This window comes from Octopus bimaculoides, chromosome 18, assembly GCF_001194135.2.
Source record: "Octopus bimaculoides isolate UCB-OBI-ISO-001 chromosome 18, ASM119413v2, whole genome shotgun sequence".
NCBI classification, from domain to species: domain Eukaryota; kingdom Metazoa; phylum Mollusca; class Cephalopoda; order Octopoda; family Octopodidae; genus Octopus; species Octopus bimaculoides.
This window is the reverse complement of record NC_068998.1, coordinates 18,917,354-18,929,736: the sequence shown is the minus strand read 5'-3', so window position 1 is coordinate 18,929,736 and position 12,383 is coordinate 18,917,354. Positions and strand designations below refer to the sequence as shown.

General features: G+C 39.4%; 1 protein-coding gene across 1 annotated transcript in view; it reads right to left on the bottom strand.

Annotated features, from left to right (window-relative positions):
- Positions 1 to 9,222, bottom strand: part of LOC106869608 (ras-related and estrogen-regulated growth inhibitor) — an 82,535-nt gene extending 73,313 nt beyond the window's left edge. The window contains exon 1 of the mRNA XM_014915416.2: positions 6,742 to 9,222. Coding sequence (XP_014770902.1) covers positions 6,742 to 6,850 — 109 coding nt within the window. The 5' untranslated portion in view covers positions 6,851 to 9,222. The remainder of the gene's footprint in view (positions 1 to 6,741) is intronic.
- Between the last annotated feature and the right edge of the window lie 3,161 nt (positions 9,223 to 12,383).

The window sequence follows — 12,383 nt, the reverse complement described above, 5'->3', positions numbered from 1 at the left end:
ATATATATATATATATATATATATATATATATATATATATATATAGATAGATATAGATATAGATATATACACAGTCCACTCTGTAAGGTGATTGGTGTTAGGAAGGGCATCCAGCTGTAAAAGTCCTGCCGAAACAGACAGTGAAGCCTGGTGCAGTCTTCTGTCAAACCGTCCAACCCCTACCAACATGGAAAGCGGACGTTAAATGATGATGATGATGATACACACACACACACATGCATATTCATATACATACATGTATATCTATCTATCTATCTATCTATATATATATATATATATGTTAGTGTGTAAATGTGTGCATGTGTGTGTAGAGTGTGTGTGTGTGCGTGCGCGCGTGTGTGTGTGCGCATGCATGTGTGCATATGTTCTTCCTAGAATTTTGCCATGAACATTTATTTTAGTTAATTTTAAACTTTATACTTGCTATTTCCATTCCACTAAGTGGACTTTAGCATTCTGTGGACAAATCTTTTGTCATCCATAAACACTTAGTCTGTTTGTCTGTCTGTCTGTCTCTCTCTCTCTCTCTCTCTCTCTCTCTATATATATATATATATATATATATATTTATAATTATGTATATATATTTATATTTATTCATATTTATATATTTATAATTATATATATGTATATTTATGTATGTTTATATATTTATATATATATTTATGTTTATTTATATCTATATATATATGTGTGTGTGTGTGTGTGTACATACACATACATATATACATACCTACATATATACATACCTACATACATACATACATACATACATAAAGCCGTAAAGTGTGACAACTGAGTGCACACTGAAAATATCCCCCACATCATAAGCAGTTTTCCGAAAATGTCATCACGGTATTATCTACTAATGAGACATGACATTGTAGCTAGGACACTCTATAATGAAATTCTGTAAGGAACGATAATCCCAAAGACAAAGAAATAAGAACCCACAATATGGTAGAAGCCATAGCGACTCATGATAAAAAGGAATACTGGTGGAATGTACCAGTGAAGACCTCAATAAAATGTGTTTCTTTCTTTCTCTCTGTTGTAGCTGGACAAAGAAGACAGATTCTTGTCTGTCTCCTGTCCAAGCTTGTTTTTTCACGTTTGCCACAAGATGAACTGAAGGCAAGGATTATGGCAGCATTCAACAACTTAGACAAGGAGACCATCCAGAAGCGTTGCAGGAGATTCATGGTTGAAGTGAATGGCGATTTTATTGAATAAATTTACTCTTTAGTATTTCAAGATATTTTTATGTAATTTTGGTTGATATATCTGTTAAAATGAAATGCCAGTGTTATTTTCATTTTTGTGTAATTTAGACAACAGTATATTCACCGAACCCTGTATGATTGCTGATTGCTTTTATATTCAGTTATAATAAAAACAATTTTACACTAATCTGATGGATTACTCTATACTTTTGTGGGGTACAAGTTTATTATTCTTACACAAGAAAAGCCATTGTCAGAGTTCTGACCAGCTAAGCCATCATTGAATCGCCAATGATGGCTTAGCAGGCTGAAACTTCAAAGTCACAGTCAACATTCTTGTATAGGAATAAAAAAAATAACAACAACAACAGCAGTAAGAATATGCATGTACATTTGTGTGTATGTATGCATATATGTATGCGTGTATGTAGTGAGATTCATTGAAATCTAAAGATATGTATATTAGTGTTGAATGCAGTTATTCATTGTAACAAATGGTGTGTATATTGGCTTTGAAATGTGTGTATAATGGCATAGTACTGAGTGTATACTGATACTGAATGATATGGATACTGGTGCTGAATAATGTATATATTTGTATTTACTCTTTTACTTGTTTCAGTCATTTGACTGTGGCCATGCTGGAGCACCACCTTTAGTCGAGCAAATCGACCTCAGGACTTATTCTTTGTAAGCCTAGTACTTATTCTATCGGTCTCTTTTGCCGAACCGCTAAATTACAGGGACATAAACACACCAGCATCGGTTGTCAAGCGATGTTGGGGGGGTCAAACACAGACACACAAACATATACACACACACATACATATATACATATGCATATATACGACAGGCTTCTTTCAGTTTCTGTCTACCAAATCCACTCACAAGGCTTTGGTCGGCCCGAGGCTATAGACACATGCCCAAGATGCCACGCAGTGGGACTGAACCCGGAGCCATGTGGTTGATAAGCAAGCTACTTACAACACAGCCACTCCTATGCCTGTATTGAAGATATTAGTATCAAAAGAGGTGTATATTGGTATTGTATGGAGTGTATATTGACATAGAACTTTTTTGTAGATCAACTGAATGATGGAGCCTTTATGTGGACTCATGACTTACAAGACGTCGTAGCCAAATCTCCCTCAAATGATGCCTTAGTGTTTGATAAAAACAAAAGTGTTGTCGACATATTGAATATAGAATGCTTTTGCTAATAAGTCTACACTACCAGGTCTGACCTATTGTTATGCAATAAATATTCTTGCAGTTGATAAGGGTTACTTTCACAAAGAGGGCCCCCCCCCCACCTTAATGAAGCAGGAGCTGAAGTAGTAGTAGTTGGAGTAATATTTACAGTAGTTGTTGCTGTTGGCACTCCATCGCTTACGATGACAAGGGTTCCAGTTGATCCGATCAACGGAACAGCTTGCTCGTGAAATTAACGTGCAAGTGGCTGAGCACTCCACAGACACGTGTACCCTTAACGTAGTTCTCGGGGGCTATTCAGCGTGACACAGTGTGACAAGGCTGACCCTTTGAATTACAGGCACAACAGAAACAGGAAGTAAGAGTGAGAGAAAGTTGTGGTGGAAGAGTACAGCAGGGTTCGCCACCATCCCCTGCCGGAGCCTCGTGGACTTTAGGTGTTTTCGCTCAATAAACATTCACAACGCCCGGTCTGGGAATCGAAACCGCAATCCTATGACCGCGAGTCCACTGCCCTAACCATTGGGCCATTGCACCTCCACATTTACAGTAGTAACTGTAGTAGAATAGCAGTAGTAGTAGAATAACAGCAGTAGTAGTAGTAGTAGTAGAAGAAGAAGAAAAAGAAGAAGAAGGAATCACTGCAGTAGTTGTTGTAGTTTTTAATTGGTTGTTCAAAAGCTGAGGTGGGTCAGCTAAGGGCTTGTTAGTCGGTGGGGGTAGATATAAGAATGATGATGTTGGAATAACTGTAGTAGTAGTATTAGTAGTAGTAGAAGTAGAGTCAATCTAATTGTCTAGCACCCCCTACTCCCAGATTTCTGGCCTTCTGCCCAATGTTCCCTACAAAACAGTACATTTGCACATGTTTCACAACTAGTACACAAAAGAAAAAAAGAAATATGTGCACACAGGATTTTCAAGATGATATAACTTTTGTTTGTTTGTTTTTGTTTTTTTGTCTTTGGATGTATACATATTTTGCAAAGCAAGACAAAATTTGAAGGTACAAAAAAAACAAAAAAAAAATTAGAGGGAACATTGCTTGTGCAGATAGTAGAATCATCATCATCATCATCATCATCTTTGCTATGATCATTGTTATCATCATTACCAGCTGCAGAATTATCATTATCATCATCATCATCATTGTCGTCGTCGTCATCGTCGTCATCACCATCACCATCATCATCATCATCATTGTTGTTGTCATCATCATTGTTGTCGTTATTATCATCGTCATCATTGCCATCATCATCATATTCATCATTGTCATCATCATCATCACCATTGTCATCATCATCATCATCATCATCATCATTTTGCTTTAATGTCCACTTTTCCACAAGTCAATCCCACTGCTCCTCCCACCACCCCAGTCTAATCCTTTATCAATATCTGTTAATCAAATGGGGGTGGCGAACTGACACTCATCAAAGCATCAGATAGAACAGAATATCTGACAATATTTGGTCTGGTTCTTTGTGCTCTGAGTTCAAACCCAGAGGTCAATAAAGTGCCAGTACTAAGGACAAAATTTATTTTACATCCCTTCTTTCTCTCTCTGGACTGTATTGAGTATTTATCCCCTCTTAAACATAGATGTTCTGTTGGAACAAACTATACTGTAATAAGTTGCAATGAGAGACACTCTCATAATGCACTCTCGTTTATATCACTAGCAGGGAGATAAATCCCAACCATCTCCAGTGCCGAGATCACCAGATCATGGGATTTCAGCCTTCCTTGGTCTTGTCAATGATGAACGCTTGACCACTGGAGATAGCAGTGACTCATCTCCCCCACCAGCGATATAGAGAAAAACAGTACTAGAACAGGTGCTGGTGTCACAATTAGCCAGTGATCTTTTTAAAAAAATATTTATTAGCAACAGAGGCAGTATTTAAACTGAGAGGTAATATTTATCCCCACTTAAATGTGGATGTTCTGTTAGAACAAACTATACTGCAGTTGCTGCCATGGGAGAACCTCTCATACTCTTTTTACTCTCTCTCTCTTTTACTAGTTTCAGTCCATTTGACTGTGGCCATGCTGGAGCAGCGCCTTTAGTCGAGAAAATCAACACCGGGACTTATTCTTTATAAGCCTAGTACTTATTCTATTGGTCTCTTTTTGCTGAACCACTAAGTTACGGGGAAATAAACACACCAGCATCGGTTGTCAAGTGATGGTGGGGGGACAAACACAGACACACAAACACACACACATATACATATATATATATACATATATGCAACGGGCTTCTTTCAGTTTCTGTCTACCAAATTCACTCACAAGGCTTTGGTTGGCCCAAGGCCATAGTAGAAGACACTTGCCCAAGGTGCCATGCAGTGGGACTGAACCCAGAACCATGTGGCTGGTAAGCAAGCTACTTACCACACAGCCACTCCTGCGCCTACACATATTGGCTTATATTTATTATCTATCATTCGTTGCAGTTGTTGGACTGCAGCTGGGGCACCAGCTTGAAGGGTTTAGCTAAGCAAATCACTCCTAGTACTTATTTTATGAACCTGGTATTTATTCTTATTTCTTTATTGCCCACAAGGGCTAAATACAGAGGGGACAAACAACGGCAGACAAAGGGATTAAGTCGATTACATCGACCCCAGTGCGTAACTGGTACTTAATTTATCGACCCCGAAAGGATGAAAGGCAAAGTCAACCTCGGTGGAATTTGAACTCAGAACGTAACGGCAGACGAAATACCACTTAGCATTTCGTCCGGTGCGCTAACGTTTCTGCCAGCTCGCCGCCTGGTATTTATTCTGTCAGTCTCTTTTGCCAGACTGCTAAGTTACTGATGGTAATGTTATTTTAGCTGTTATAGTTGTTGTTGTTGTTATTTCTCTTCAGATCAACTCTTATTGAATGAACCTATGGTCAAAGTTAGTCCAGCAGTGACCACTCTGTCCTGTTCTTATACTATGTGCAGGAAACCCAGGACTACAATCCAATGTGCCTTTTCCTGTGATTTAAGGGATGCTTGGGGCCTATTTCTAGCAGCCCTAGTGACCATGTAGATACTCCCTTATCTGTGTGTGTGTGTGTGTGTGTAATTCTCACACAGAGTCAGTTCCAGGTGTGAGGGAGGGCAGTAAGGTCAGGACTGAGCAGTAGTAGTAGTAGTAGTAGTAGTAGTAGTAGTAGTAGTAATAGTAGTAGTAGTAGTAGTAGTAGTGGTAGCAGCAGCAGCAATGGTAGCAGCAGCAACAGTAGAAGTTGTAGTAATAGTAGTAGTTGTGCACAAATGATGTGGTGATAGTATTGTGAACTACTACTACTACTACTACTAGGAGCAAGTAAGGTTGTTGGTAAGTTCTGATTTTTCTTTTTATGCATTTGTTTTATCTGTGTATGTTTTCACTTACTTGACTGTGGCCATGCTGGGGCACTGCCTTCGTGTATAATGAAAGACATTCCAAATCATTACCTTCCATTTTTTTTTACCTTCTTTCTATTTCGATACAATATACACAGCACAAACTAATGCAGTGAGAGATAATTTCTGCGTGAGATTTGGCTGCTATTTCTAGTGACGCAGCCAAGCAAGCACAGAGAACAAGGTGGCGTCCTCATTGAGCTCGTTTAGCAAGATAAGGTAAAGTTTAGAACAGACATGGGGGAAACCTTTCTCAAGAAGTGATTGCATTAGACATGGCTCATCATTCAGGCCCACTACACTACCTACAAAATTGAAGGTTAATTTTTCACTGGGTGTGCCATTCAGGACGCCCTACCGGCCACAGGTTATCCATAACTGGTCTAAAAGTGTCAAGTAAACATGTTGATAGTAGTAGTAGTAGTAGTAGTGGTGGTGGTGGCGGCGGCGGCGGCGGCGGTGATGGAGGTGGTGTAGGTAGTGGTGGCTGTTGTTGTTGTTGTTGTGGTGGTTGTTTGGGTTTTTTTTGGAGGTAGTTGCAGCAGCAGCAGCAGTTGTTATTAAGCCCAATGTTAGCTCTGATTCAAAACATCAAAGCAGTCGTAGGAGATCTAAGCCAATCCTGTTGCGGCCATCCCGTCTTTTTCCAATTGCAGGGAACCCTTCGTCAGTATTATCCAGTATTATCCAGCATCCCTTTTCTAATAGTAATTAGGGATGGAGGTGTGTGTGTGTGTGTGTGTGTGTGTGTGTGTTGACGGAGATTTAGCTGTTATTTCTAGCAGATCAAATGACTACATTGTTGCCTCATATCGATGGCAAGTAGTAGCAGGCGCAGGAAGAGATGCAAGGATAAGAAGAGGAGATAAAGATTTCACTCACCTGATTTGCCGACACCTGGAGACCCCAGCACAATTAAGTTAACTTCCTTACTGCTGTGACTGTGAGGTTGCAGTATTTCCTCCATGGTGGTAACGCTTTTTTTCTGCATCCCATGAGATGACCACAGCAGTCGTGAAGAACCGATAGGTGGCGGTGGTGGCAGTGATGAAGCCAGTTGGAAATATTTGTTGATAACGGTGATGTTTTTTTTATAGCTTCTTAATTTATTTCTTCTTACTGTTTTCCTTTTGTTATTGTTAATGTTGTTTCGGTAGTTGCTGATATTTTATGATTAAGATTAACAGCAGAGTCCAGAGTAACAGTGATGGACCAAAGGCCTTGCGGTACCTAGTTAGTTTACAGTCCTCTCTCCGTTCTAAGTTCAAATCCAGCCGAGTTTAACTTTACCTTTCATTCTTGTGCGCTGGATAAAATAAGTTATCAAAGATTTGAGTTTGGTGTTACTGTCTATGTAACTGCTTTTCCTCCCAAGTTTGAGGCCTTATAGTATTTAATAGCGTACCTTTATGTTTTTGAGTTTAAATTCCGTTGTGATCGACTTTGTCTTTCCTTCCTCCGAAGTTGTTAATATAAAGTTGCGATGAAAGTATTGTGTTTGTTGTACACCAAATTCTTAAATTTAAAGCATTTTGCTCTGTCAAGCGAGTTGCAGTGTTCTTCCAGCGTTGGACAAAATCACTGTACAGTCATAGTTAACCCCTTTACACGTTCAGCATTCAAAATCCCACCGTATTAAACTTTTTATTGTTTTTTTTTTAGCTTTCCATTTTTGTATGAGAATGATAAAGTTACCATCAAATACCGTTTCCCTAAAATTTTCGGTTCACTTGTCTTGGAAATAAATATTTAAAATATTGATTATCGATTCTGTTATTCGTGGTGACAAGGGTGATGGTTTGGCAGAATCGGGTGAATGCTGGTTCAAATGTTCTTTTGGAGTGTATAGTTACGTTCCTCTTTATGTTCTTTGTTCATCAATTAAATCGTCCAGAGAGGAACGGGTTTATTGATAAAATAAATACTAATCAAATATTTTAACTTAGAGAAGTGGGAGTTCAGATCATCGATGTAATTATCGAATATCGATTATATTCCTGCCAGAGAAAGGAAAAACATCTCTGATATTTTTTTTAATTAATCAGTGTTGTGGCCACCGACGTTCTTACTTAAAAGTAATGGAATGAGTACAGTATCGATAAAAAATGTTTTATGCTACTTTTGCTGTCTCTTTAAGTCCAAATGACGCTGATTTCTTGTTGGTAGTTGTGGTGATGGCCTGTTTCTCGGGGTTTTTTTTTCTTTTTAAGACTCAGGTCATCCCAAACTGAGAAAATTTACAGAAAATGTACCTGCTATTTCTAGCAGATCGGGCGAACAAACTACGTAGCAGCTCCCTAGTTGATTCGATGTAGTACTTGTTCTTACTGTTATTGTAGCTGTGGTTGTTGTGCAACGCTAGATTAGCTCTGAGTAAGTCCTGTTATACGCAATCGACCGAAACACTTGGCACCGATTCACAGTGTTGTTGTTATTGTTACAATAATGATGGTAATGACGATTTCTACTGCTGTTGTTAATCGTAACTGTAAACTCCAACCGTTGTTATTACATATGACTTTTAGTAGTTTGTTTTTGTCTTTTTAAATGATGCGAAAAGTGATGGCGATGACTGTGTATGTGGGTGAGTTGTTTTTTTTTTCTTGTTTTTTTGGGGGGTTTTTTTTTACCAGGTCAAAAGTTGTTGTTGCGATGATGACAATAATGGTGATGATAACTGTACTGTTTAAAAATTTGAAGAGACATCTTGAGTGTTTGTAGTGGCGCGAGTCGTCATGGGATAGCCGTTTTGGAGTAAGTATAACTATAAGAAAACGGGGAAGACAGAAAGAGAGAGAGAGAGAGAGAGAGAGAGAGAGAGAGAGAGAGAGAGAGAGAGACCGTCAGACAAACCGTCAGACAGACAGAGACAGACCGTCAGACAGACAGATAGATATAGATAGATAGATAGATATAGATAGATAGATAGATATAGATAGATAGATAGATGAAGAGGTACGTGAATGATAGATACGTAAATTTTCTTTTCTTTCTTTTTTTTTTTTTAAACAGAAAAAGCGTATATTGAATGAATGAGCGAAAGCAAACAAAGTCTGTGAAAGTATCCAGCTAATATAATTTACAAAAGCACAGGCGGAGATGGTAGTGGTGTTGAAAGTGGCGGTGGCGGAAGCGGTGATGATGGTCGGTTTATTAGTTGATGGTGGTGGTGGTGGTGGGAGAGGGTTGTGTGACGTTGGAGATAGTCACTGTGAAGATAGGAATTAAAAGTGGAAGTGAGATAACAGAGTGGCTGAAGAGTTAATAGGTGCTGGATGTAGTGGCGGTTTTTGGGTGGTGTTCTTCTTGTTGTTGTTGGTGGTGGTGGTGGAGGGGCATATGTGTGTGTTTGTGTGTGTGTGTGTGTGTGTGTGCACACATACTTGTTGAATATGGTTAGCATAGCTGGACAAGATGCTGGTATAAGAGTTCCGAAGATAAGATGTACGTACGTTTTCTATGCCCTTGACACTCGTCTATCCCAACAAAACATCAACAGATTCTAAATATTGCCAACAGTGTTTTTAAAGAAGAAAACAAATTGCCGCACGCACATGAAAGCAGTTACATGTGTGTGTGTATGTGTATGTGTTGTGTGTGTGTGTTGTATGTTGCTCGCGCGCGTATGTATGTTTAAAGGCAAAGTAAAAAAATATATTTATAGACAATCATGTGTTCTTACGAGAAACTAATAAAGTTTTATACATATATAACGTACAGCTTTCAATTTCTTTCTCGCTATGCTTACACACAAACACGTACAGACACACATGTATGTATACATGTATATATATGTGTGTTTGTGTTTATATATATATATATATATATATATATATATATGTATATGTATATATTTACACACACACACACACGCATCTTTAATTGTTTCAGCCATTGGACTGCGGCAATGCTGGGGCACTATATTGATAGGTTTAGTCGGACAAATTGATATCAGTACTTATTTTTTTTTCATTCTGGTAACCTGTTCTATCGGTCAGCTTTGCTGAACCGCTAAGTTACGGGATGTAAACAAATCAACCGGCTATCCAGCAGTGAAGGAGTAAACACACACACACACACACACACACTCACACACACATACATACACACACACATACACATAAGAGCAAGTACAGTGAAGAAGTGGCGAGCGGAAATCTAACATTTCGAGCAGAGAGTACTTCTTCAGGGGGAAAGTTGATATTAGTGAAATTAGCGAGAGTATCTCAATAATTTTTCACTTTAACTTTTCCCGAGGAAGGACGTTCGGAAACGTTGGGTTTTCCACTCTCTACGACGAGTTTACTGTACACTTTATCCCCGCCTCCAGAGAATGCGTCATAATTACCAAACGGCAATTGAGATCAGTTCCATACGAGAAATTTAAGATTATTTCAAGAATCAAGGATCTCTCAGAGTTGACATACCACTAGATAGAAGGACAAGTTTATTGTTTGTAGATAAGAAAATAATCGTGGACAAGTGTTTCCGCCTCAACGCATATATTTACATTTGGTTAACAGCCGTGCTTTCGCACGCACTTCTAAATTATTTATATGTATATGTATAGGCGCAATGGCCCAGTGGTTAGGGCAGCGGACTCGCGGTCATAGGATCGCGGTTTCGATTCCCAGATGGCGTTTTGAGTGTTTATTGAGCGAAAACACCCAAAGCTCCACGAGGCTCCGGCAGGGGATGGTGGCGAACCCTGCTGTACTCTTCCACCACAACTTTCTCTCACTCTTTCTTCCTGTTTCTGTTGTACCTGTCACGCTGAATATCCCCGAGAACTACGTTAAGGGTAAACGTGTCTGTGGAGTGTTCAGCCACTTTCACGTTAATTTCACGAGCAGGCTGTTCCGTTGATCGGATCGACTGGAACCCTCAACGTCGTAAGCGACGGAGTGCCAACAACAACATGTATAGGCACCGGCATGGCTATGTGGTTAAGAAACTCGCTTTGTAAGCATATCGTTTCGGGTTCAATGCGGTACCTTGGGCAAGTGTCTTTTATTGTAACCCCGGACCAACCAATGCCTTGTGAATGAATCTGGTAGACGGAAGCAGTGTGAAAGCCTGTCACACAAACAGGCGCGCGCACAAGCACACACACACTGTTTGTGTTTGTTCCTTCTACCACTTGGCATCCGATGTTGGTTTGTTCACGTGCCCGTATCTTATCGGTTCGGTGAAAGAGACGGTGCCAAACAATGGTGGCAGTCTAATGACTGATACACGTAAAAGATACAAGATATACTTATTTATTTAAATAGATCTATCTATCTATCTATCTATCTATCTATCTATCTATCTCTCTCTCTCTCTCTCTCTATATATATATATATATATACATACATACATAAATATACCCATATATATATATATATATATATATATATATATATATACATATATTTTTATGTGGCTGTGTGGTAAGTAGCTTGCTTATTAACCGCATGGTTCTGGGTTCAGTCCCACTGCGTGGCACCTTGGGCAAGTGTCTTCTACTATAGCCTCGGGCTGACCAAAGCCTTGTGAGTGGATTTGGTAGACGGAAACTGAAAGAAGCCCGTCGTATGTATGTATATATATTTATGTATGTGTGTTTGTGTGTCTGTGTTTGTCCCCCCACCATCACTTGACAACCGATGCTGGTGTGTTTACGTCCCCGTAACTTAACGGTTCGGCAAAAAGAGACCGATAGAATAAGTACTAGGCTTACGAAGAATAAGTCCTGAGATCGATTTTCTCGCCTAAAGGCGGTGCTCCAGCATGGCCGCAGTCAAATGACTGAAACGAGTAAAAGAGTAAAGAGAGTAAGAGTATATATATATATGTGTATATATGTACATGCCACTGGCCACTCATAATATGAATATATCGATGAAAATATATATTAGATACCATACAAAATAGATTCTGGGTTTATTGAAATTATCTTCATTTCCAGGGAGGGTGACATTTGGGACTAGCCCCGAACAAGAAGTGATAACCTCAAGAATTCTCAAAATTCACTGTCAATGAAAAAGACAGTTCTCTTGTCTAGAGGACATGTGTATATGTGTGTGTATATGTACACGCGCGTGGCCTACCTGTGTTGTAAGAAACTTGCTTCCCAACTACATGGTTTCAGGTTCTGTCCCACTGCGTGACACCTTGGGCAGGCATCTTCTCCTATAGCCTCGGGCCGACCAGAGCCTTGTGAGTGAATTTGGTAGATGGAAGCTGAAAGAAGTCCGTCGTATATATGTATATATACGTCTGTGTGTGCGTTTGTCCCTCATCACCGCTTGGTAACCGATGTTGGTGTATTTACGTCCCAGTAACTTAGCGGTTCGGCAAAAGCGGCCGATAGAATAAGTACTAGGCTTTAGAAGTAAGTCTTGGGGTCGATTTCTTTGACTAAAAACCCTTCAAGGCGATGCTCCAGCATGGCCGCAGTCAGATAACTGAAACAAGTAAAAGAAAAGAAAAAAACATATACATACATGCACTCCCCCCCATATATATATATTATATATATA